Below are 25,946 nucleotides of genomic sequence, written 5' to 3'. Positions count from 1 at the left end.
TTATTTTATATTTTTTTATAGCGCAAGCTTGACAAGGACAAAAGAAGGCACATCTGACACACACAGCGCTTGCTATCCTCATCGACTTCATTTCTCGTTCAACGGGCTCTTTTGTTCACGTGCTCCGTGATCCTTGCGGTATAGTCACCCTCATCGTCAACGCCGTGTGCAGAGCAAGGTCACTTAGTTTCTGCATAAGGAACAAAGTTCTGCCAGAGGACATTCGAGCGCTCTTTGGAGGATGCACTCCGTCGAATGGACACAGGACAAGAATCCTAAAAATCCAGCGCTCAGAATGGCTCCGACAGGCTAGACTTTTCAGAGCCTTTCTGGGGACGCAGCTGCGCAGCACCTATGAACCAGACACAGCGGAACTGCAAGTCCGAAAGCATCTACGGCTGGCAGACCAAATGACGGAGTTCCACTGGAATCTTCAGCTGAGGCATCTACGTGACTGGGTGAGCAAAGTGCGCGTGAATGCGACCTGCAACTTACATATACCCGAAGGACTCTGCCTCCCTGAACCTGTACGTGATGTCTTGGGGCTCGGACCAAAGTTTGCGCTGCAACCCCCGAAGAAAAAAACCTGAACTTTTATCTATTGTGCGTCAGGTTTCCCGATGTGCTCCAGAGGACGAGGCCACGAGGATAAACTCCGAAGGTGTCGATGCCTTAAAAAGCTGTAAGCCTCCACGTCAGAAATTACCTGTGAAACACGTAGAATCATACTTGTTACAGCATGATCTGTGTGTGCTGCCAGCTGATAAAGAAGGTGGCTTCGCAGTTTTTTCGCATGAAGAATTCAATGAGAAAGCTATAAATGCTATATCGGCAGTTTTTAATGAAAGAAATGACGTCTCTTGCAATAAGGTCAGAGCAAAAGCAAAACAATTGTGTAAAAAGATGAATTTGCAAGGCGTGATGAACAGCATCAAAAAAAGCAAGAAGGATTGTCTGGAAGTATTTTTCAGCGCTAAGACTCACAAAGAAGGTGTACCGTTCAGGGTGATAGTTTCCGAGAGGGACACGTGGCAGAAATCTGTCGCCATGTACCTTCAAGAAAAACTAAAAAGCGCTGTGTGTGTCAGATGTGCCTTCTTTTGTCCTTGTCAAGCTTGCGCTATAAAAAAATAAAAAATAAGATACCTCGTAGGCACTGGCGTAGCAACAGGGGGGGCCGGGGGGCCGTGGGCCCCGGGTGCACGGGGCCAGCAGGGGTGGGTGGGTGTCATATACGTCTGAAGACACCCGAAAACTGTCGATATCCCCGCCTCCCTAGACTACACACGGGGGGGGGGGGGGGGGGGGGGGGGGAGGGTGACAGAAGAGCTGAGGGCCCCGGGTGCCAGACGACCTAGCTACGCCACTGCTCGTAGGACGACACTTGCACTGCCTTCAGGTGGCAGTCTCACTGCTGAGCATCGCACTGGCATTCCCAAAATGGATGGGCTGTGGATGGCCACGTGAGCACGCCACAGGGGCCAACACTAGACACAATTGGTGGGAAGAACATATTTGATTTATGGGAGTTAATGTCCCAAAACAACCTGGAATAGCTAACCCAGGTTGACCCGAGTTAGCCTGGTTAGCTCACATGGCAGAGCGGCTGCCCCGGAAGTGCGGTAGTCCCGGGTTCGAGTGCCTGACCACGACGAATTTTTCTTCAAATCTAAGGTTTTCTTTCGAGGAACCCGTATGGGTTTCCTTTGTAGCACTTAGCTACCTTTGGGTGGATGTCGCATTTTCCTTTCATTAATTACTTCTCTCCACATTGCGGGTTTCCGCAGAACTATTATGTCATACTTTTGCCTTTGCTTTTGAGTTGTTGATAAATTCAACTTCACCTGCCATCTGCTAGCCGCCTGGTTAGCTCAGATGGTAGAGCGGCTGCCCCGGAAAAGCGGTGGTCTCGGGTTCAAGTCTCGAACCAGGACGAATTTTTCATCAACTGCGAAGCTTTTCTTTCGAGGAACCCGTATGGGTTTCCTTTGTAGCACTTTTTTTCCCTTTATTAGCACATTTTTCCCTTTATTAACTGTTTTAGCTTTATTATTACACAAACGTGTTTTGTTTAATTATGAGAACTTGCTACTGCATGTACAATTATATGAAACGTAAAAAGTATCAGTGGGCCGCTAAAGTTGGAAGACAGGCGACAAGATTCCCACTTGCTTTGGAACAGTTTGTCGTCTGTTCTTGGTTTTCATCACTTGATTACACATTGTAGGTGAGTGAAGATGTACTATGGATGAATGAAAAACTTTTATGAAGATTTTTTTTTAAGAACACATTATTTGTGTAGCCATATCCACGTTTTAGACAACGCCCGTTACAACACCAGCCAACACAAGCCTCGGAGACACATATACCGTCATTCCCATGACAGCACAGTGCCCCTTAGGAAACTCCCATAGATGGTGGCCCCAGATTTCCCTCTAGGTGTTATAGTGAGAAACTCAATGGCTTAGGCAATGCTTCCTTTGGCTTAGGTTAGTGCACCCATAGAGTTTCCTACAATGTTCTAGAGGGAACTCTGGCGCTGCAGTCATTTACCCACCATGGGAATGATGGGAAGTACATGGATTTGCCCGATCTTCGTGCTTGGGATTCAGACGTTCTTGTGGCTTTGTTTATTACGCTTTATATGCCTTCATTTTTGTAAATTTCATAGCAATCTATACTTTTCGCAGTTCAGAAGACACTGTGAACATGCACAATCAATACCAATTGTGACGATTCAGCTTGTCAAGATGGACTAATCGAAACGCGCCAAGCGTCTCAAGGCACTGGCAAGCCCGCGATAAATTCATAAGGGCGTTTCAGATCACTTGTTGATGCATGGGTCTGGGCTTAATGGCTTCAATATCAGGCTTTTGTGCTAGAGGTCCTGTGTTCAAATCCTGCCATCGGACAATTTGAATAATGTTCATTTTATTTATGCATCACACTGTTGAAAATGACGAGTTTACAAAGCCACAAAGCTGTTTGAAGCCAGAATGATGAATTTTAGGCAAATCCATGTACTTCACATAATTCCCATGCTGGTGCAACTGCTCCCATTGCAGTTCCTGTAGACACCAGCGCCAGAGTTCCCTCTAGTAATTATTGTATGAAACTCTACGAGTGCACTGTCAGTCTTCCCGTTTTCAGCGTTTGCTCTATCAGCATAGAAGTGCCGAATGCAAAGACACGCCGAGTTCATACCGATGCTGCAATTAAAAGGAAAGCGATCACATATTCTTAGTTTATATCAATGACATCTTCTTATCTGTTCAATCGCCTGTGAAGATCCGGTTGTTTGCGGACATTTGTGTTGTTTATACTAATGTAAATCATCATCCCAACCTAGTAAGACTCAATGAGGCGTTGCACTCAATTGGCGTATAGTGTGAAACATGGGGATTGAAGCTAAATACTTTGAAGACGGCAGCTATTACATTTACCAACAAGAAAGAACCCTTAGATTTCGCTTATATTATTAATAATTCTTATATACATAAAACCCAGCAAGTGAAGTATTTAGGTATTACACTCACAAGCAATTTAAGTTGGGAACCCCATATAGAAAACGTTTGCAGCAACGCGCTACAAAAGCTGGCATTTTTGAAACAGAAATTGCGCCGTACCTCATCGACCGTTAAGTTAACAGCATACAAAGCTCTTGTCAAACCAAAATTAGAATATGCGGATTTGATCTGGAGCCCTCATCAAAAATATTTAATCAAGAAAATAGAAAGAGTGCAAAATTTAGCTTTGCGGTTTATATACTCCACATAGTCGCATTTTTCTAGCGTGTCCCTTCTTCGCAACAGGGCGAAATTGAAAAAACTAGCTCATCGCAGAATTGTATCTCGCATCAAATTTTTATAGCAGCTGTACCATGGTCACTACAAAATCCCGCGTGAATGTTATTTACCTGAGCCCCCCATGCGGTCTGCTCGTACAAACCACAACAAAACAATTAAGCAACCATTTAGTAACCTTAACATCCATCAATATTCCCTTTTCCCCATGCAATTTCACTACGGAATAAATTACCCAAAGAAGTAGTTAACACTAATACAACAGAATCGTTCGTTCAGCTTTCAAATAACCTTTTCTTTGACCTCTAAAATTGTCGCAATGATAGCAGTTGCTTTTGCGTTACGCTTTTTCATTGTTACTTTGTTTATGTATTGCACTGTTGTATGTTCATGTTTATTCCTGTTACGTATAGTGTTACAATGATGTATGTACATGTTTTTGTTGTATTCTTAATTGCTGATTGACAGTTGTAATTTACGTTGCTGTATGTACCCACTCCTGCTTGGACCCGAATAGGGCCTGCAGTATTTGTAAATAAATAAACAAAATAAATAAATAAATGAATAAATAAATAAAAAATTTTAAAAATGTGCGGAGACGGATGGAAATCGGGCTGCGCCACGGGCGTTTGGAGTTCCTGAAACTTGCATGCAGGACTTGCGCAAACAGGAGAGGCGTTCTACAATGGCGGCTGCTATGTACAGCATGGCCGTGCGGCTCCTATATTAAATGTTATTTGTGACGGAGACTAGTCTATGCATCTGGGCGCACCACGCTGTGTTCTTGTCGCATAGTGTACGTTGAAGCGAGAGTTCGCACAAACATCAATTCCCTCGCTCCTGCTACCGCACTCATCACACCTCCTCACTCGAGTGTTTAGAGAGTCTCTGCGGTCATTGAGCGAGATGTGTTGTTTGTTTGTGCGTGCATGACACCATGGTTGTTAATTTAGTTAGTAAGAGAATGTTTAAAAGTTTATACGGCCAACAAAACTACTACCGTCACTTTCGTACAGCTGTCTACTAATTTGCTATCATAATCGATGCTTTGACTTTCGGGCAAAACTGCTACTTTTATTTGTTGCAACTTTAGTGCTTTGTGAGCAAATAATTTGCTTTTTTTTTCCAAATGAGAGAAGGTTGTATTTCTGTATGAAAGAATGAGGTGAGCAGTACTGTAAAGGACCTTTTTTTTTTTTTGGTCACGGAAAACAGGTGCACGTTACGATCGAGGGCACGTTAGAATAGAGCAAATACGGTATATCTTAAACATCTTGTAGACAGTGCAAGTTTCCAAGTTCTTCTATGACACAGAAAAAAGGTTAGAGATATATGCAGTGCCATACAAATTAAATTTACTTTAGCTGTCACCTCTTTGGAATAGCTAGAACATCTTGAAAATAGCCTGATGTAGCACTGTAAAATCTTGCGAAGTCAACTCCAAGGGGACAGGAAGTTTATTTGAATAAAACAAAATTTAAACTATGTGAGCCCCTTTAAATATTGTACTCAATTGTGCGTTTCAGTGCACAAAACCAAAACAATCACTGGGATTTCACTTAAGAAGTTTTATCTTTCCTCGGTAAGCACAAAACAACGTATTTTAAGAAGTCTAGGTTCTGTATAAAGTCCGAGTGTGATAAGATCCTGCCTAGGGTGCCATTTGCTGTGAGTAAGAGGGAAAATGTGCGAAGGTGAGCCCAGACAAAAGGTGGCTTGATGCACGCCGTCTTCATGGGTGCGCGGTGACATGATTAAGCATGTGCTAGACGGGAGGACGAGTGAGTAAATGAGCGTGAGCAATGTGATCATGCACACACCTGCTCCTTTTAAGCTGGATGGAAAAGCATGGCCCATTCCCACCTACTTGCTTCCTTTGGTCTTGGCTCCCTGCGTGTCTTTCCTCGTAATTTTTATAGCACGTTACATTATGGTAGCTAGCGACACATAACATATAACATTCACCTTTGGCTTGCGTTTGTCTGAAAAGCAGTTTATGGCAGCAAGAAATTTTGTTTGAAATAACCATGGCTCTGTTAAAGGATTGCTAATTTGCGGGACCTTTTCTCTATTTAAATACATAGGACTTTGCCAGGACCAACAGAGCAGTTTGAATTATCCATCAATTCGAATTATTGGTATTTCACTGTACCTATAAAATTCTTGCAGACTCCAGCAAGGTACATGTGGGCTAATGCAGCCTATCATGGCGAAGAAACAGTATGAAGACAGGACAACGGCAACAGTGCTGCGTCCTGAGCACTGTTTGTTCCATTTTACAGACCCTGAGCTACACAAACATAATTTGTGAAAGAAACTTGTCAAAATAACGTCAAGATAATATATGCGTGTTTCTACAACTTACACAAAGTGCTGCTCAATATAGGAATCACAGTGAGACAGCAGGTCAAGGCACCCATGAAGATCTGCAAATGCCCGTATGCCAAGGCAGTTTGATGGGTGTAGCTGAGCCTGCAGAAACTCGCAGCAGGCTTCTTGGACGTCGCTCAACTGAAGCAGGTTGGCAGCAGGTAGTAGGGTCTGCCCAAGAAAAAGAGAGAGAGAGAGAAAAAATCAACCTTATGCTCTACACAGCTTGTCAGACATGATTTCATCCATTAATGCCTTTTGCATAATGGTGCTTCTTTGGTAAATGAATATTGAAACATGCATCTACCATAAGCGAAATCTCAGTGAATAAGCTGACATCTGACATCAGCTAAAAATATGCGTAGAACAGCAGCAACAGATCTTCTAAACCTGATGATGCTTCCTTAAGCTGCTTTGCTGACAAGATTGTGGAAATTTTTACGAAATGTAACCATGTAAAAAAGAACTGAATGCTCACAAGCTACCTTCATAGTCAAAAGGTAAACTGAACAGAACTAGATGAGCAGTTCTATCACCCAAACCAACCATCCAGAGGGCTGTGCATATCTCAGATAGTTGTAGTTTATACACACTTATCATGAGAACACCACACAGATGGGATAACAGCAAGGAACAGGATCAGGATACTAACAACAATACCAATTCATAACCATGGGATATAACACGTACTAAGCATAAACAGAGAAGAAATATATATGGGTGTACAGAAAACCAGAGCTGCACACCTATACTACATAAGCTGGGGCACATAATTTATTTTTAGTAAAATAGATTATGCAGCTGTATGTATGACACACACTGCCCATCCTATACACGAGAAATACATCACAAATCTTTGAGGTATTGCTCCCCCTTAACACTGATCCAGCGATTGGGAGCAACTGCATCAGACAGTGCCTCGCCAACTGTACCCTCAAGTGATGCTTTGAAATATGAGCAAGGTCTCGCATCTTACCAGTTAGGAGATGGCACTTGGCACTTTACCTATGTGGTAACATTCAATGGTAAAACAAGCTTATTTAGCTACATGTTATGCACTTTGCCAAACTCATGCAAGATTCAACAGTGAATAAAAACTCTTCATTGTTGTCTTACTTAAATGTGAAATAATATCAGAATACTTTCTCCACATAACTAGTGTTGTGTATGGCATAATCTGAACAATAAGTGCCATTCAAAGCCTGAAAACTTCCAGCAAATGACCTTCGAAGGTAGTTGTTCCTTGCATATGAGAAGCAGTGTTATTACATCACCCACGTGAATAAACATGCAGGCTCTTATTAGAATACCACAGGCTTACAAGATCTGTCCCAAAAGTTCATGCAGCGAGTTAGAAAAAAAGCAGAAGAGGGTGTAGCAGTGCTGCTCTATCCACTCAAAAGGATTTGGTTGACTTCAAGTACAAGCTGAACTGCTGTATGACAAGGTAGAATTTTATGTGCGTACTCTTTATGCAACTAATCTTTAGTTTTTGTCGAAATGGAGATCAAGGAACAGATGAAACAAAAGATTAATATCAACTTTCATGTGAAATTGAGCAAGAATCGTAGAGAAATTCATATAATGCTTCAATAAGCCTATGGAAAGCATGCCACAAAGGAAATAACTATGTTCAAGTGCTTCCAGCATTTTTGGGAATAAGACCCCAAGGACGAGGCAACAGGACACCTCTCCACCTTGTGCAAAGATGTAAACATAAATTGAGTGTTTCTCTTGCGCTTAATGACTGCCGAATGACTGTTTGATATCAGTAGCACTCAGTTTGAGAAAGTAGTCTGTTCCCCAGATTACAACTGAAAATTTGGAAATAAAAAGGTTTCTGCCAAGATGGTGCCAAAACTGCCAACTTCTGAGAAAAACCTGCGACGAAAAGAATGTTGCATTTATTGGAAAACTTCAGACAACACTGATGAATTCTTGCAAAGGGCTGTCATGGGTGATGAAACATGCATTTAAGAACACGACGTAAAACCGAACTTGCAGAGCAAGGAGTGGAAAAAGAAGGGTGAGCCAAAGCCAAAAAACCGTGGAAGAACAAAGCAAAAATCAGCCATGTTGATCGTGTTTTTCGATTGCCATGGAATTGTGCACTACAAATTCACACGTTGAAGTCAAATTCAATGCAGCTTTCTATGTGAAGATCTTGAAGCCTCTGAAAAATTGTGTGTGCCATATGTGACCAAATTTATACAAAGAGAGGCACTAGATTGTGCACCATGATAATGCCCGTGTGCACTTTGCACTGATACTGCTTAAGTTTTTTGGCTTGCAATTCTATCATTATGCTGGGACACCCTCCCTACTCTCTGGATGTAGCCCCTGGCAACTTTCTTTATACCCCAATTGCAAACTGGTGATCCGGGGGCAGAGTTTCGGGGATGTGACAATAACCCAAAAAGAAATGACATTACTGCTGAAGCACTTAGGAAAAAAGGACTTTTGAGGGTGCTTTCAGCAATAGAAGAGGTATTGTGTCTAATGGGGAGTATTTTCATGGTGACCACTTTGATGTATCAATATGAAGGTTTGTGAAATAACCGCTTTTAAATGCACAGCTCAAGCTTTATGTACAGACCTACTGTTTTAACAAAAATGTGATTAAATTTCCATTGGAGCATGGGAACATAAAACAATGCAATGCAGCGCTTCGTATTAGTCTTGTCCTTCTTTTTGCGGTTGTTACCTCAGCGCTATACAACCTGAAAATACATGCAGTTTTGCAAAACAAGTGCTTTTTATTTTATAGTTCTTTATTTTATAAACCTAGGATACAAAATTTCAAGCAAAATGATTCATTCTTTTATGAAAATCTAGCTTCAGTATAATTGCTACAACCATTGACTGGACACCCAATAAATCATATGAACACTGCACGATTTAGAAGAAAAACAATAAAATTTTCGGCCACCTCAATAAGAATTCCATAGGAAACGACACCACAATAGTCATTACACTGGAGTGAGAAATTACCTTAGGTTGATTAGGTTTAAAAATTTCAAAAATGCCATTTTTAAAAATGCCACTTCTGCATTTTAGGATATGTTGTGGTTTCTGTCAAAACTTCAGCGGAGACCATCTGAAGACCGTGTAGCAGGGACACATAACCTTCCTTTGAAAGTTCTATGGCAGGGTCTCCGGAAGCAAATATGGAGTGGGGGGAAGGAGCTCTCCCTCTTTTTCAGAAAATCATATCTATAAAAAATTAAATAAAGATATCAATCAAGTGAAAGAAAGAGTGAAAGGCCACGCTCCACATGTCAAGACCTCTTCTCACGTTGGGCCTTACCAGACTTTCCAAACCTGGCTTGACCCGGGCCCAGAGCAACAAGAGAGAGATAAAAAAAGCTTGATATTGGAGCAAAAAAGGAGAGCGGGCATCTGACCCTTAGAGTGGTGGGGGCACTGCCTCCCATGCAATGGAATCTGTGAGGGCCCACACACCCACTGCTGAAATGGTTCTTGAGCCTCAGTTCAATGGCGCATACTTATTTATGAAAAATTTAGTTTAAGTGAAATTTTGCTGCAGTTAACCTTTAACATCCCAAAGAAACACAGAGGCTATGAGAGATGCTCAAAAGGCTCATTTTGCATTCCACCTTAACTGGAATGCTGCTGCCACAGGCAGTAACCAATTCCTCGACTTCATGCTCAGCAGCAGAACATGATGGTGCCTGTGGTGATCTGACATTGCAGCAATCCCGATCTTACACAGCCAGGATTGAATGAACCTTTGATTCTGATAACGGTAAATAGGAAAGACCTACCTGCACATTCTCTTCAGTAACCTGTACTTCAGCTGAGTAGACATAATCGATGAGCAGAGCAAGTGCAGTCCCGTCTAGACCCTGAAGTGTGATCTTGTTGGCTCGACTCTCAGTGAAGCCCGTAAACATGGCATAGAAGTAGGGGCTGCAGGACGCCAGCACTGTCTTGTGGGCAGACACCTCTGTGGCACCAGCCACAAGAGTTACGTCACATAGGAGGTTCTGCCTGGGAAGCCCAGCCAGTGTGCACATGGTGAGAACTTGGATTAATGAAAAAGATATGTAGAGATTTACAACAGTAATGCTTTGTAACCTGTCTCCCAAGTGAGTCAGCCAGCTTAAAAAAATGCCTCCTACATCGTAGCTACCAGTGGCAGCATGGAGACTATTTCCATTGCTTTTGCTAATACCTTACATCTACATATTTCCCATTCGTCAACGTCCTGCATTGTGTTGTGAATTTCTTCATATGTATAACATCATGTTTTCTTGAATATAAGCACCCTTTCTTTCTTTTTCTATTGTATTCATGACAACAAAGTGGGAGAGAGTGTTTATACTTAAAGCAAATAAAACAAATACAATAATGATACAATAAATGTTCCCTTAAGAGAAATTGAAAAGGGTCCTTTCATTTAGTATAATTTCACTTCCCTTTAAATATTTTTATTTTAAAATGATCTGGCATTGGGTGGTGATTTTCAGAAATAAACAGAAATGGGCAGTGTCCAAATCCAAGCCTTATAGGGTGGTACCCTCTGAAGTTAAAATGCAAATCTTAAAGGCTATGCTTTTGCTGGTTGAATGTGGCAGAAGCAATTTTAAGAACCGGAAGCACGTCACACACATTGAGTTTTGGACACCACCTATAAGATCTGTTGCATGATTTTTTCTTTGTGGTGTCCATTTTGCACACAACATATTTCTCAATGTTTACTCCACTTAACAAATGCTCAAGTTGTTTCTGCTGCTACTGCTGTCACATAATAAATTGTTGACTTCACTAAGCCTGTTTACTATGACCCACTTTTTTTGTAAACTTTGCCAAATCGTCAGCTGAAACACCAACACCTGGAAGGGTGGTTAAACAAGCATACAATCATTTTTCAATCTCTCCTGTACTCGAGAAAGTGGGAAAGGGGGAGGTGCTCAGATCCGACAAGATACGTCACTACTTGGAAAGGCTCAGTAAGACTGAACTGGTCAACCTGGGGCAATTACAATTCAAATATAAGCAATCTGTTCAGTAAAACCCACTCATGTTTAAAGTGTCAGCCTTTGCAAAGTTCTGTTAGTGAAAGCTGTTATTTAAAGGTTATCAACACTTCTTTCAATTTTCTATTGTGCATGTTTACACAGAAGCAAATTTGAGTTCACGGTAGCAAAGTTCCTCTTCCATGCGGAGTTGTGTACGGGTAAAGCATATAGCAGACACAACCTAACAGCTGCGACACATAAAATATATATTAGCACGGCCACATCTGGTCCAGTAGAACAGTGTTAGCAGTCAACAAGCCTAATCTTTGCGGAAAACATACACATTCAGTACATTAACTCTCAGACAACTGAAAAAGCACAGCTGCCTTCAGATTTCATGAAGTCATTAGTGAAAAAAAATCACGCTCTGCATCCTTTGTAGCTTTTTCTTTTTGCTCAAAACCGAAAAAAACAAGAACGTGAACGAGAAGATTTTTGGGATTTTTTTTCTCTTTCTGAATATATTCGCAAAATATTGACAGAGCAATCCAGTACCTAACGAGTTGTGGCCTAAGCAAAATGTAACGGCACCTGATGCGTTAAAACGGACTTTACAGAGTAACATACACTACTGCGGTATGTGAACTGTTTTTAAGGAACATAGCAGGGCACTTGCAAGCTTTGTTCCACTGTGACTGACAGTTCACAATTACCTAAATTACACTGTGCAGGTAGTACGTACTGCTGTTTAGCCCGCGTACACACAATACACACTGCAGCTACTGCTGACAATCAAGCCTGTTTACATTTAAACTGCGTAATTAAGTTGCCAAAATGGAATATTGGGCAAAAAAGGCGCGACAAGAAAACGAGAAATGTAGACAGACTTACTTCCTCAAAATATTCATGGTTTCAAATGCCTTCTGAGTGTGGTGCTGGTTTCTGTATGGAGGTCGCTCCGTCAAACTATGCTGAGACCTGCCTAGGTCAATCTTCTGGAGCTTGAACTCCAGCATGGTACTGTGAAATGAAAAGAAGTATTCAAAGTTCACATCTCGCAAGCGAGCACAAGACAGCAAGCAGTCGAGTAACGAAGCCCGATGGAGCTGCTGTTGACAGCGAGACCCAACGTTTACCTTTCGGAAGCCAGTTCAGACGACATCGCCTGATAGAAAGATGACTTGTTCATAATGAGAAGACTCAATGCACCAGCAACAGAGGTTCCAAGTTCATGTTCGATACAAAAGAGCTACAAAGATGAGTGGCAACAAATACCTACTCCTACACACAGCGTTTGTTTTGGTCGGTGGTTTAGGGGTTTAGTCAGGTTTAGGGTTTAGCGTCAGATTCCGGAGCTTACGACGACATTAGCGACGTAAAGTGCACCGTGGTCCATAAAATTGTATAGATGCGCGTGGGAAAGTGATTGTTAATTAGGCAATGATAAAAGCACTTGCATAGCTCGAAATCGTAACGACGATTTATTTGTTTTATTGCTTTGTGGCCTCTGTGCACAAAATTCTAAATAATAGCCGCATTACTATTTTTTGTCGCGGAATGGTAACGCGGCTTGAGAGATGCTAGCATATGACGCTAGCGCGTGTGACTTGAGCGACTCGTGCCGCCAGTGCAGATAATATGGGGAGTTATCGCATTTCCTTGAAACATTTTTGACGTCAAATGTGGCACTTTTGCCAGCCCTTGTTTAATGTGCGTCGTGTCTTTTTGACCTTGAATACTCCATCTTTCACCAACACGGTACTACAGAGACTATCAAGCATGGGCCCTGTGCGAAAGCCGGCAGTGCTGGTCACACGGCAGGATGTAGCTAAAGAAGCTCTGGACCTTCTCCTTGATAAGTGAGGAGCATTTGTGCACATATTCTCGCAACTTTCAACTGGATATTTGACAGTGTGCGTAAATCTCCTTTCAGGTGTGACGTCGAGATTTGGAATGAAGACGAGCCGATTCCCAGACCAGTTCTTCTGCGAAAGATTGCTGGCAAAGACGCTCTGTTTTGCTTGGTTACGGAGAAGGTAGACTCTGAATTGTTGGATGCCGCTGGTAAAACGCACAGCTTGCTGAATTTTCGTGCTTGTCCGGTTCGATTTCGGCTCTAAGCTGTCACGTTCCTCACAGGCCCCTCCTTGAAGGCAGTCGGTACGATGTCGGTTGGTTATGATCACGTCAACGTTGCTGAGTGCACTAGAAGGTAAAGTTAAATCTTCCGGCGCAATTTTTATGCAGTATGCGATTTCTAAAATGAAGGGTGTTTTCTTTCAGGCGAATCGCAGTCGGTAATACGCCTCATGTGCTAACTGACGCAACAGCGGAGCTAGGAATTGGTCTTTTGCTAGCGACTGCTCGGCGACTGTTCGAAGCTCAGCAGGCAATAGGCAGGTACAAAAATGTTTTTTCGTCTTCCACTTTCGATATGTAGTGCCTATGTCGGATGCGTTAATTGTAGGAGGAATGAGGAGTACTACTAGTGCTGAAGTGTATGCCCACAGTTGAGTGACATTGCATACTGACTACCTCGGAAACACCAATGTAATTTAAGTGGTATTTATTTGCCTGCATGTGTACTAACACAGAGCGACTGCAGGAAAAGAAAAAGAAAAACGGAGACTATCAAAGATCATCATCAGTGTCAGTGCAATAGCTTTCTTGTGTGACCTCTTGCATATCCCCTTGCCATCCGTGAGTCATTAAACCTTACAGGCACATGAGCAAATAAACGAAGTTGCAATCTCATTGCCAACCACAATGCCAAATGATACCACGACATAGTGTATGTTGTATTGCAGCAGCGCACTCTAAACTCCATAGCAACTAACATTACTAGATTGCAGCAACTGGTGCAACCCCCACTATCCCTAGTATCCTGGCTGCAACTTTGTTGCGATGGCTATCCATCGGGCTGCTGCGCTCGATGCGGATGTGTCTGTTGTGGATGGGGTGCTATAAATTTGATATATCGTACACCTTGCAGTCGCCTTGGTACACCTATTGCGGGGGAGTGGCCTAGAATGGGCACCTACCAATATCGCATATGAATTGATGAAGTTGTCTGTTTGGGCACATAACCCAGTGACCCAAGTTGTCCGCTAGGCTAGACATCAGTAAGTTGTCTATTTGGGCACATACCCAGTGGCCCATGTTGCATGCTCGGCAAAAGAGCAGCTGGCATATACCTAGTGGCCAAAGTTGACTTTAAAACAAGCAGAAAGTTTATTTTCCTCCTACCTCCCGTGGTGGTGTAGTGGCTTTGGTGCGATTCTAAGCCTGAGGGTGCGGGATCAAATCCCAGCCACGGCAACCACATCTCGATGGGGCTGGAATGCAAAAAACACAGTGTACTGCGCTTTGGGTGCACATTAAAGAATCTGAGGGGGTTAAAATTAATATGGAGTCCCCCATTACAGTGTGCCTCATACTTGCATCGTGGTTTTGACACATGAAACCTTGGAACTTATTTCCCTCCACCATGGTCGTTAGTTTCATACGCCTGTACTCTCAATTTGGCAGTAGCACTCAGCAGTGGGGAAATTTTAAAGCGGTCAGGCAGAAGGAACACACTTCCACTTGTGGGAAAACCCTGGTTCACTTTTCAGGGATACCAACAGCAGAATGTCAAGTGATATGAATGTTTCACCGGCACTTTGGGCATTATCTTTGGGAGTGTCACGCATTTTTAGAATAGAACACGTTTTCATGGCATTGACCCACGAAAATGTTTAGACATGTGACAGAAAAAACTGTGCTACACTCAGTAAGAATGCTTCATAGTAAAAAAAAAAAAAGAAATCACGTCAGCGCAAGTTTGCTCCTTCATACTTCTTCAGCTTGTGCAGAAACTTCTTACCATTGTCTAGGAGCTTTTCAGTTGTCACTTGTTTTCCAGGGGAACCAGGGCCTTCTAAAAGTTGTGTTGGAGTGTATAAAACATAATGTAGGTGCTCAAAATTTCTTCTCGCAGTGGGGGTTACAGGAATTAGATATTTAGTCTGGGGATTTTTTTATTTTCACCTAACAAATGCGTGTCAGTGCAACAACATGTATACAAACTCTACCCACGTGCTTCTCACTCATAAAAGCATGACACTTAGCAAGTATAAAAGTTGGGAAGCATAAGATATCTTAATTGTGGTGGTCTGGTATCTCGCAGGGAGTACCAACCACTGCGGGTTTTGGTTTAGCAAGCCACGGGCCATGTCAGCCGTTGCCTCCCATAATCTAGCACAAGAAGGGTGTCGAGCGCTGCGTATGTAACATTGGAAACAGGTTTATCTATCTCCGGCCTCGCGCAACACTGCACAAATGACCGGTCCTGGGGTGGCATGGGCAGCAAGGATGCTTGCCCACCAAGGACGAAAATACAGAAAAGGCGCAGCTAGCAGGTTGCAGCAGAATGTCTGCACGAAAGTGACGGGTTGTGTCTCAATCCCCACAAGTTGGTCTCGAAATGTCGCAGCTGGCTTTATCGACATTAACCTGATGCCACAACACAGCAAAATTTACGGACTTTGTGTAGCATTAAGGTTAATTATTATTGATGATGCTCATAAGAAAAGTCAGCGGAATCTCCCAGAACGGGAATTATCCAAGATAGGCATAGCATTATATTCGGCTTCTGCTGCTGTTGTGTCTGTTTTGTACAGGTGTTGTGGAAAGAGTAATGTTTAAGCATGTGCATGGTATTAAAGACAACACATACAACATACATGCGTGCATGCACATACATACACACACACACTCATGCAGTCTTGTATTCCACATTCTGTACACATAGTCTTCTCTCGCCCTCTTGTGTGTGCCTTGTACTTCCTGTTGTATGTGTATGAGCCTAGCATACCAGTGGCAGATTCAAGAAGGGGGCAGTAGGGGCAGTGGCTGCCCGCCTCCCTCAACACAGATGTCAGCACCTTCCTTAGTTTGTGCCATTCACATCCTTTTCGTCAGCTTGCCTGATCAAGCGACGCCCTCTTCCCCAAACCCTGTGCTGCCTTTGAGCCTAGTTCAGGTTCTCCGCCCATTGTTACGATGCAGTGTTAATTTCGTGATCCCAGTAAGCGCCAAGCAGCAGCACAAAAAAGTCCGTTGCAAGGTGCTGCATTGAGCATATTGCCCCTAGACACCACTGCTTCGCGAACATTGGCGCATGCTGAGCCTGCGGAGTGTCCGATAAGAAAATGTTTAGTGGCAATCAGCTGCGTTTTCCAACAGTCATGTTCAGACCTGATCCGGAATGTTTACCAAAGATTCCGAGCACCGGAGTGTAATTGTCACTCCTCCTTGCCTGTGAAATCTCTTGCAGTGAGCTGTGCTCCAATGACCATAGCCTGTGCTTATTGGGTCGTCGTATCAAGCTCGTCATCGAGCATGCTGTGGGCTGCAGGCATTGCTCTCTGTAAGAGCCCCTTTGTTTTCAGCAGCCCTTGATGTACCGTTTCATTGTTCTTGTCTCATCATAAAATTAAGCTAGTTAAGTTTACCTCTGGCTCCTGGTTGCTCATCGGAGGCTGCAAACTTCGCTAGTGACCATGCTACAACTCGGCTAGCCTGACGAAAGGGGCCCCCCACCTCCGGCAGTCATAGCATCGAGCAACCACCTGACCCCATCGTCTCCCAGATAGACTACTGCTCTACATCTCCTCTCAAGCCCGGTGAATGAGTTGACCACTTAGAAGCAAGTAAGTGTTTAAGTGTTCTTTCATGTACAACATATCCAGACTTCCTGTGATGACATCTGCAAAGCTGATGTCCAAACTATGTGAATGCTATGTGGCACAGACTAATCTCTCCCAGCAGCATCTGGTTTGCACCTCAAGAGCCACTCTTTTGACTCGCACAGCCAAAACTGCTGGGTGAATTTTGACGCTTGTTTGCAGTGTATGGGCTTCATGGGTTCGTCACTTCTCCCAAAACCATGCGCGGTGGTTGAGCGCAAGCCCCCAGTGCTTAAAGTCGGGAGGGAGCTGGGGAGGTCAGCTTGGCACTGCAGCACTCATTCGGCAAGCGCCGGAGGTGATTTTATTACCAGTGGTGCCTTGTGCAAAGCAATTCTAACTCTCCAGCTTTTCTATGAATGATATAATTGATTAATTGGTTGATCTGGCATGAGAAAAAACAGGAATGCAGGTATTGCCGTATTGCTACATGCATTTCCCCAAGGCCCTGCCCATGATGGCCCCTACCCTTGTTCTACTAAGCTTAATTCTTGGCACAGCTAGCATACTGTTTCATGAGACGCATGAATGTGCAGCTACCAGCTTGTGAATTAATGAATGTTCACCTTGGTTTCCTTAATTACCATTAAGTTTTAATTCATTGAATTTTGCATAATGAGTGATGTGTTATACCAAAGGCGCATGCATATTGTCCACTTTTGTAGGTAAGTAGGTGTGAAACCATAAAATATACTGTTGCAGCGCCCTGAGGTGGTTCTAGATCCTTTCTAGATTTCAATTTCAACCAAAGCAGCTGATTTCATCCATGCTTTCCTTGGCTTTATTGTCCAACTTTATATGGTCGTGATTACCAAGATTCGAGCCCATTGGTTTTCCTTCTTTTCGTGTGTACATATAGGTATATATAAATATCGTCGGCCTATTTTTATGTCCACTGCAGAACGAAGGCGTCTCCCTGCGATCTCCAATTGCCTCTGTCTTGCACTAGCTGATTCCAACTTAGGCCTTCAAATTTCCTAATTTCACCATCCCACCTAATTTTCTGCTGTCTTTGACTGCACTTCCCTTGGCCCCCATTCTGTAACTCTAATGGTCCACTAGTTATCTACCCTATGCGTTACATGGCCCAACCAGCTGCATTTTTTTTTCTTATTCTCAACTGGAATATTGCTTATCCCCATTTGCTCTCTGATCTACACTGCACTTTTCCCGTCTGTTAATGTTACGCCTAAAATTTTTCATTTCAGCGTTCTTTGCATAGTCCATAACTTGTTCTTGGTTAATTTGGTAATTGTTAACTTCCCCTATGATAGCACCGGTAAAATGCAACGATTGTACACTTTTCAACGACTGTGGTAAACTCCCAATCAGGATTTGGTACGTTCTGCACTCCAAACCATTTTTAGTCTTCTGTAAGTTTCCTTCTCATGGTCAGGGTAGCCTATAAGTAATTGACATAAACATGCTCCTGTACAGACTCTGGAGGCTGACTCATAATCGTAAATTCTTATTTCCAGGCTATTGAACATTACCTTTGTCTTCTGCATAGTAATCTTCAGCTCCACTCTTGCAATTTCTTGGTTAAGGTCCTCAATCATTTGTTGCAATTCGTTTCCATTGTTGCTGAGCAGGATAATGTCATCTGCAAACCGATGGTTGCTGAGATATTCGCAGTTGATTCTGAGATATTTGCTGTTGATCCTCACTCCTAAGCCTTCCCTCTATAATAGCTTGACTGTTTCTAGGCATGCAGTGTATAGAATACGAGAGATTGTGTCTCCTTGCCTGACCCCTTTCTTAATAGGTAATTTTCTGCTTTTCTTGTGGAGAACCAAGGTAGCTGTAGAATCGTCATAGATAACCAAGATAATCATGTATGCCTCCTGTACTCCTTTATTATGCAATGCTTCCATGACTGTTGGTATCTCTACTGAATCAAATGCCTTTTCATAATGTATGAAAACCATATAGAGAGGTTAATTGTACTCCACAGATTTCTCAATTATCTGATGCATGGCATGGATTTACTACATTGTAGATTATCCCTTCCTGTTTGCCCTGATCTTCATACAGTTGAACCGCACAATAACGAAATCGGACGAAATCGGTGAGGAACGCAAAAAAATTCGCTTTCAGGAGAATTTCGTTGTTGCAAAAACAGACAGCACAGATAGGTAATGCATCGCAGAACAAAACTTTACTGTCAAAATTCTGTTAGCCTATTTTGGCAAGCTTTTCTCAAGGACATAGAACCACATTGCTGACAGTACAAAGTGCGCCGCTTGCGTCGACCAGCAGTGGCAGTACTGCCATGGCACAGTATTCTCGGTCAATTGCTTTCGGAGATGTTATCACTTTTACGAGACTGCGCAACTCGGCACCCGGCTCGGCAGCCAACACATCCGGTGCCGAGCACAAAAGTGATTGCATCTCGTGTACCCGAAGGTAAACGATCGAGATAACGCCTCTTTCGCGCAAATCTATGTCCGGCGCCGAATCCACACGATGATGCCTGTCGGGTGGCACCCAAACCAGCTTTCTTGAAACAAGGGATGCGTATTCCCCGATGATTGCTCAATCATGGCCCGATGCGTGACACTCCATATGCTGCGACCGCCTTCTCAAGCACGATAAACAATTCCATGTCAGTGAGACATGGGTTTCCTTGTTCTTGTTGTGTTTTTTTTTCACCGAGACGCACATTGCGCAATGCACTCACGATCGGCGATTGTCGTTCGAAACGCACTATCAACTTGCGTTCAGTTTTGCCTCATGTGATTGGCCTATGGGCCTCGCCGAGTTGTCAGCCACAGGGAACGCAAACTAAACACGCGTTTCGAACAACAATCTATGATCTCGCCTAGTAGGTGCGCAAAAACCGTCGTCGCATATCGGTAGCAACATGCATGCTGCTTCATACGGGTGACCAACAAATGAGATGGCGGCCACGACGTGTTTCCAGCGCACTGATCACTTCCGGTGCTTGGTTGCTTTTGTGAGCAAAAATGGCGGCGCCCACACAAGTGTAATGTGGTGGTATTTTATGCAATTTTTGTGCAAGACAATCGCATTTGAGCACATTTTGGAGCCTGCTAGCCTTACGCAAGTAGCTAATATGCGGAATTACGTTCAGTCAAATTTCGTTGTAGGACTGCAGTACAGCGACATTTCATTGTTGAGAGGTACAAAATGCATTGAATCTTACGGGTGTTCACCGGGGATACGAAAATGTTTCGTTGTCGCAGGAATTTCGTTATTGCGAGTTTTGGCTGTATATAATACATATAAATACGGCAGTCTTACAAAAGATAACTTTAATAACATTTTGGCCGGTGGCCATGTCTTCATCAGAGTAATCACTAAGGCAGGACCACCATATATATATATATATAGTAGAAGCACATAGGAAAAATACCAGGATCTTATTGACAATTTGGCTGGGGACTGGCCTCTGTCTGTAGTGAAGGCCGGTCCGTGGCAGGAACATAAGTAAAATCCTGGTATTCTTCCTACGTGCTTCTATTCTTTAGCTCGTTCACTGCCGAATCCTGTAATTAGATGCTTCATTCATGTGTATGTGTGTTTGCACTTGTGCGTGCTATGCTGGTCGCAGCCATGTGAGGGCCCCCCTTCACTGAATCATCGAAGGGAGACCTTAAGCCCTGGCAAGCCCCAACCAGAATGTTTGCAAGACAGTGACTTTAAGGGGCCTAAATTACTCACAAAACACGATCGATAGCTTAAACAAACAGTCTGAGGTCGCGGGATCGAATCCCGGCCACGGCGGCCGCATTTCGGTGGGGGCGAAATGTGAAAACACCCATGTACTTAGATTTAGGTGCACGCTAAAGAACCCCAGGTGGTCCAAATTTCCGGAGTCCCCCACTACGGCGTGCCTCATAATCAGAAAGTGGTTTTGGCACGTAAAACCCCATAATTAATTTTTTTTTTAAACAAACAGTCTGCTTCTGAGCTTGCAATTGCATAAGCCTTGGCACATTGGTGTTATGTATATTTATGTCAGCTTTGTAACGTTCGCATGTTTAAAGTGCATGGAATACACTGATTTATGGCACTAGTAATTCGTACCTCAGGTGGAACAGACGTGGTCCAGTATTTTTGGTTCTTTTTCACGAGTTCTGCACAAGTGCTTGTGTAGTTGAGCAACATGCATTTAAAACATGAAGCTGGCATTTACAGCTCGTCATTATACACCAAAAGTATTTGACAACCATATTTTTGTTTGCAGCCCTCAAGTTTTCTTTGAAGAATGAAAAGAGCAGGTTTGCAAAGTATTGATGAGTTCTTCACTCCTACTACCAAGAGACCTCTACAAATTGTAGTCGAAGGCACCGAACAAGCCACTTCACCAGCAGTCTTCCCAATGCTGCCATTGGACGAGAAAAAGATGAACATCTGTGTTCGTCCCGGGTCGGCATCATGTAGCATATCGCTACCTCGTCAAAGTGAATGTTCTCACCCTGCTTCTGCATGTAACCTAAATACCGAATATCAAATCGAATGATTGGACATGATATGACTTCCGTCACTTTGTTAGTGCCACCTAAATGCGACTTTGGGATGTTTATTGGCGGATGAGTCAATTAATACGCAAAGTAGCATTTGTTAAAAACTCACTGGTGCCCTCTACATTGTGCCACAGTTTTCCATACCCAGTTCACAGGGAAGACAGCAAAGATGAGAAGTGATGCGTAAGTCAATCGCTCTTAAACAAATTAAAGTGGCTTGTCCTCTCCAATTCTCGCAGAGGCCTATACTGCAAGTACTGTGCTTTGTTAATGACAGGTACGATGGGAAGGTACCATAAAAATGTCCCCCTTGAAAAACTGCTTGCCAAGTCACTCACGTCCTTTGCAAAACTGCTGGGAAATGATTATCTTCCTGTACTTGAAGCAAACAAGTACCACCAAGAAGTGCAGATAAGGAAGGACTTACTTCCATGTGTCCGCGCACCTGAAAAAGATGTGGCCAACCGGATCTGCGTTTGGCATCTACATCAAATGAACCACAACCAAAACCGCTGGTTTCCAATCATAAAGTCAAACATCTTTTTAGGGTGCCAAAATAAAAATGCTCCTTGAGTGGTCAAATGAGTCCTCATTGAGTTTGAATGACAATTTCTGCTCAATTCTGTGATTTCAAGCATCGAGTAGGGACACTGAACTTTAGAAGCACCTTGTCAGCACATCATCCTGCGCCACGTACACCAAGACCCAGAACGAACTGATCAATTGCTGTGGAGACGAGGTTCCTTGCTACACTAATTCAGTGGGTGCACAAATTGGGCGTCTATTGTATCATGTTCAATAAAACAACCAATGTATCTCACATGTCGAAGCTCTTGTGTTGCAGTACACACACAAGAACATGGCACAAGAAGGCTTCATTCAATTTGTTGACTCTCGCAGCGACAGCGATGCTGTTCACGCCAACATAACTGAGCCCATCCTAGCAGGGAATGCACTTCGTGAACGAGTTCTAAAAATGCTGAAGGGCCTAGAACTCTACCTTGGAAGTTGTGTTGGCATAGGGACAGATGGCCGCAGCGTTATGGTGTCAGAGCTATGTGATGCCATGTTCGAAATCAAGCGGTGTGCTCCAAATGCAGTTCACTCCCCGTGCTTTAAACGTGCCCTCAACTAGTCTTTATCCAAGTCATCGCACGTTCGAACCACCAGGAACACAATAGGGATTATGAAAGAGAGAATTTCCTTCTTCACCGCGTCACTAAAACGAAATATTGTACTTAAAAACACACTTAGCCACCAACTTGAAGGGGCCCTGAACCACCTCTTAGGCTTGGTGAAAGAAATTGAGAAGCCATTCCACCCTGTGAAGGTGGTTGACTAGCCAAGCTGTTATGGTGGTATAAGTTATGTTGGTATAGAGTTTTGTTGGTATGTAGCTATACATATGGTTATGTATATGTCATTTACGCAACATAGAAATACACAATCATCTGTTGTCTTGTCTCTTTTATCTTTATTTTATCTTTATCTTGTCGCGCAAGAGATGATGGCCTTGTGGTTGCTGTGCTACACCGCCAATGGCTCTTTTACAACGCCGCTCTAAAGACACAGGTGTTGATGCAGCTGTGACAGTGCACATTCCAAAGGAGAGTGCATGACACAAAGCACATTTGTTTGTAATTTGCAATTGAGCATACTTCCTAGTTAATTAGCTGAATGAAATCTGGAAGGACTAGTTTTATTCTATAGGACAAACATGGGGCTGTCAGTTTCCCTCCCGTAGAAGCCCATGTATTGACAGCAGATGAGAATTTCACAATATTTACGAGTTCACATGAACAACGTAATTAGTAAGAGTAAATGAAACTCTGTCATGTTAGTCTTGTTCACTGCTAATTGTCGTATATGTTTCAGGATAGTTACGATAAAACAAGAGTTGTAGCCGTCTTCTGTAACCATACTCCTTCCGTAAATGCCCATGTCTTGACAGCAGATGGGAATTATGTAATGTTTACAACGTCACTGTGAACTAATTATGATAAGTAAATGAAACTTGAAATATGATGGTCGTCTTGGCGAACAATTTCACTACGATTTTTTCTAAGATATCTACATTAAATTGAGAGCTACAGAACATTCGCAAGAAAGTTCGCTTTGTCGCAAGGTGTTTTGTGTTCATTGCCACGATTTTTCTGGAGGGTAGCCATAGACAGCTTTGCTGTAAAAATACAGTCCACGGATAGCATACACTGCTGTGAACATCTCAGCAAATTTTGCAGTTGTGCGCAGCGCGTGGATCTTGCAAGCAGCACAGTCTCCTTTCTCTCAAATGCTCTATCTTCAACAGAAGCCTGCTCTTCACTCTTTTCCGGGCTCTTTGTAATATAGCAGATTCCCATACACGGGTGCAGTTGGCCAATAGCTGACATAAATCAAGTAGTGCGTTTGGATCAGTGTGCGTCTTCCTACTGTTACTTTGTATATTGATGCAGTTTAATAGGCTGAAGTGACAATCTGCTTTTGAATTTTGATAATTACATACTTCCGGAAGAAGCCAACTATCATCTGCTTGACCGCCTGCGTAGGAATTAATTTTATTTATTTATACAATACTGCAGGCCTTGGCGTGGGCCAAGTAGGAGCGGCATACGAATGATAATAAATGGTAACAACATTAGTAGTCGTAAATTAGCAGACCCTGCTTATTGGCATTATAGCTGTTGGGTCGCACTAATTTTGACTAGTTTTGGACACTGAAATAGCCTTGAACCACATGAAACTCAAGGTCAGACCACACACTCTCTTGCCAGCGAACGCTCGCTTCTGCTTAGACGCCTTGGCAGACTTTGCTTTGTGATGAGCTATTGTTAGTGCTTCAAGTTGTGCAAGTTGGATCTGGCTGCTATCCATCGTTCAAGCTGGTACAGGACAAAGCCAGTCCGCACCATGAGCACAGCCAGAGAGGAGCATATGAGGTCTAGAAGCGTACGGTAAGGGGCTAGTTGGTATGACATTATGAGAACAAAGAAAAACTGCGCAAAAAAAGGACAAGACAGAGAAAGAACCACACGACACAGGCACAGACTAACAACTGGTTTAATGCTCCAACGCCTCTTTCCTACCAACAACAGGACGCATGCGCACCAACCACAAAGACCAATGCCGCTATCATGTAGTCGAGCCTAGAAACGCCAACTCCTTGCGGTACAAATGTATGGAAGCCTCACTAACACATTTATCTGGCCCTAATCTCGCGACTTCTAAAGCTTTGATTACTTCACGCTCTTTCTTATCCCTTGTGCGTCCGATAATCTTAGTCCCGCCGAAAAGTGGGGTACAAACTTTGCCGTCATGCCTGCAGGTCTTGCAATGCTTAGGAAGATGCTGTCCTCTAGAATCATCTAGGAAATTGGCATGTTCTAATGATCTAATATTAATCCAGCGGCTTGTTCGTCCAACGTACACGTTGCCACAACTCAGCGGAATCTCATATATGACATTCGCACTACAGGGCACAAACTTGTTCCTGTGGTTACACTGCGGATACACTGCGAACAAGCGAGGAAATTCTCCTGGCGGCTTTGGCTGTATAAGTCGAAAGAGTGGCTGCTGAGGTGCGAACCAAATGCTGCTGGGCAAGGTTAGTCTGTGCCACATAGCATTCACACTGTGAACAATGTCTGGAGTGCAGCACATCTGCTGTGCAGTTGTCATCACCGGAAGTCTAGATATTTTGTACATGAGAGAACACTTCCTTGTTTTTAAGTAGTCAACTCATTCACCAGGATGACAGGAGGTGCAGAGCAGTAGTCTATCTGGGAGGTGATGGAGTCGGGCGGTTGCCCGGTGTTATGACTGCCGGATGTTGGGGGCCCCGTTCCATCTGGCTAGCCGAGTTGTAGCGTGACCACTTGTGAATATTGTTGCCTCCGATGAACGACCAGAAGCCAGAGGCAAACTTGTTTAATTTTATGATGAGACAAGAACAATGAAACGATACATCAAGGGTTGCTGAAAACAAGGGAGCTCTTACAGAGAGCAATGCTTGCAGCCCACAACATGCTCGATGACGAGCTTGATGAGACGACGCAATGAGCACAGGCTATGGTCATTGGAGCACAGCTCACTGCAGGAGAAGTCGCAGGCAAGGAGGATTGATGTAACACTACGGTGCTTGGAGTCCTCAGTAAACATTCTGGACAACAATGTTGGCAAATGCAGCACAAGATGTTTTCTTACTGAATTGAGTTGCTGACTCTAGTTTCTGGAGGGTGTCAATAAGTGATAGGCGAAATTCTGTAAACAGAGTTTCCTAGACATGTAACTTTCCTTAAGCAGGGTTCCTGCACTGTATACTAGCACTGTCAAAGATTTGACCACTCGTTTTGAAAGCTTGGATGACGTGGCGGAATGGAGGATAGCAGTAATGACGTCGCCAGTCTGCATGTTAATACCATAATTCCACGATTCTAGACGAAGGTGCACCTTCTTTGTTAGGTGAAGCAAGATATGTAGAGAAGTGCACTTGCGGGTTTTGCATGTCATCCATTCAACACTTTACTGTTTGTTTCTCAGCTGTCAAGCAAGGATAAAAAGTCACAGTTTTGCACT

General features: G+C 43.3%; 2 protein-coding genes across 4 annotated transcripts in view; one reads left to right on the top strand and one right to left on the bottom strand.

Moving 5' to 3' along the window:
* The window catches only part of kel (kelch protein), a 49,734-nt gene extending 37,246 nt beyond the window's left edge, over positions 1-12,488 (bottom strand). The window contains exons 1-4 of the mRNA XM_065454730.1: positions 12,292-12,488; positions 12,047-12,175; positions 9,959-10,184; positions 6,169-6,344 (exon numbers count right to left, since the gene is read on the bottom strand). Coding sequence (XP_065310802.1) covers positions 6,169-6,344; positions 9,959-10,184; positions 12,047-12,175; positions 12,292-12,344 — 584 coding nt within the window. The 5' untranslated portion in view covers positions 12,345-12,488. The remainder of the gene's footprint in view (positions 1-6,168; positions 6,345-9,958; positions 10,185-12,046; positions 12,176-12,291) is intronic.
* A 152-nt stretch (positions 12,489-12,640) lies between these two features.
* Positions 12,641-25,946, top strand: part of LOC135920475 (glyoxylate reductase/hydroxypyruvate reductase-like) — a 38,834-nt gene continuing 25,528 nt past the window's right edge. For 2 of the 3 annotated variants that reach the window (XR_010570263.2, XM_065454731.2), the window contains exons 1-4: positions 12,641-13,014; positions 13,089-13,219; positions 13,295-13,367; positions 13,439-13,555. Coding sequence is in view for 2 of the 3 variants with exons in the window: in XM_065454731.2 (XP_065310803.1) it covers positions 12,836-13,014; positions 13,089-13,219; positions 13,295-13,367; positions 13,439-13,555 (500 nt within the window). In the remaining variant the exon portion in view is untranslated. The remainder of the gene's footprint in view (positions 13,015-13,088; positions 13,220-13,294; positions 13,368-13,438; positions 13,556-25,946) is intronic. The other variant, XM_065454732.2, reaches the window with a different exon arrangement.

The sequence above is a fragment of the Dermacentor albipictus genome, chromosome 1, assembly GCF_038994185.2.
Source record: "Dermacentor albipictus isolate Rhodes 1998 colony chromosome 1, USDA_Dalb.pri_finalv2, whole genome shotgun sequence".
Taxonomy (NCBI): domain Eukaryota; kingdom Metazoa; phylum Arthropoda; class Arachnida; order Ixodida; family Ixodidae; genus Dermacentor; species Dermacentor albipictus.
The sequence above is the reverse complement of the archived record's forward strand: the minus strand, read 5'-3'. Positions and strand labels throughout refer to the sequence as shown.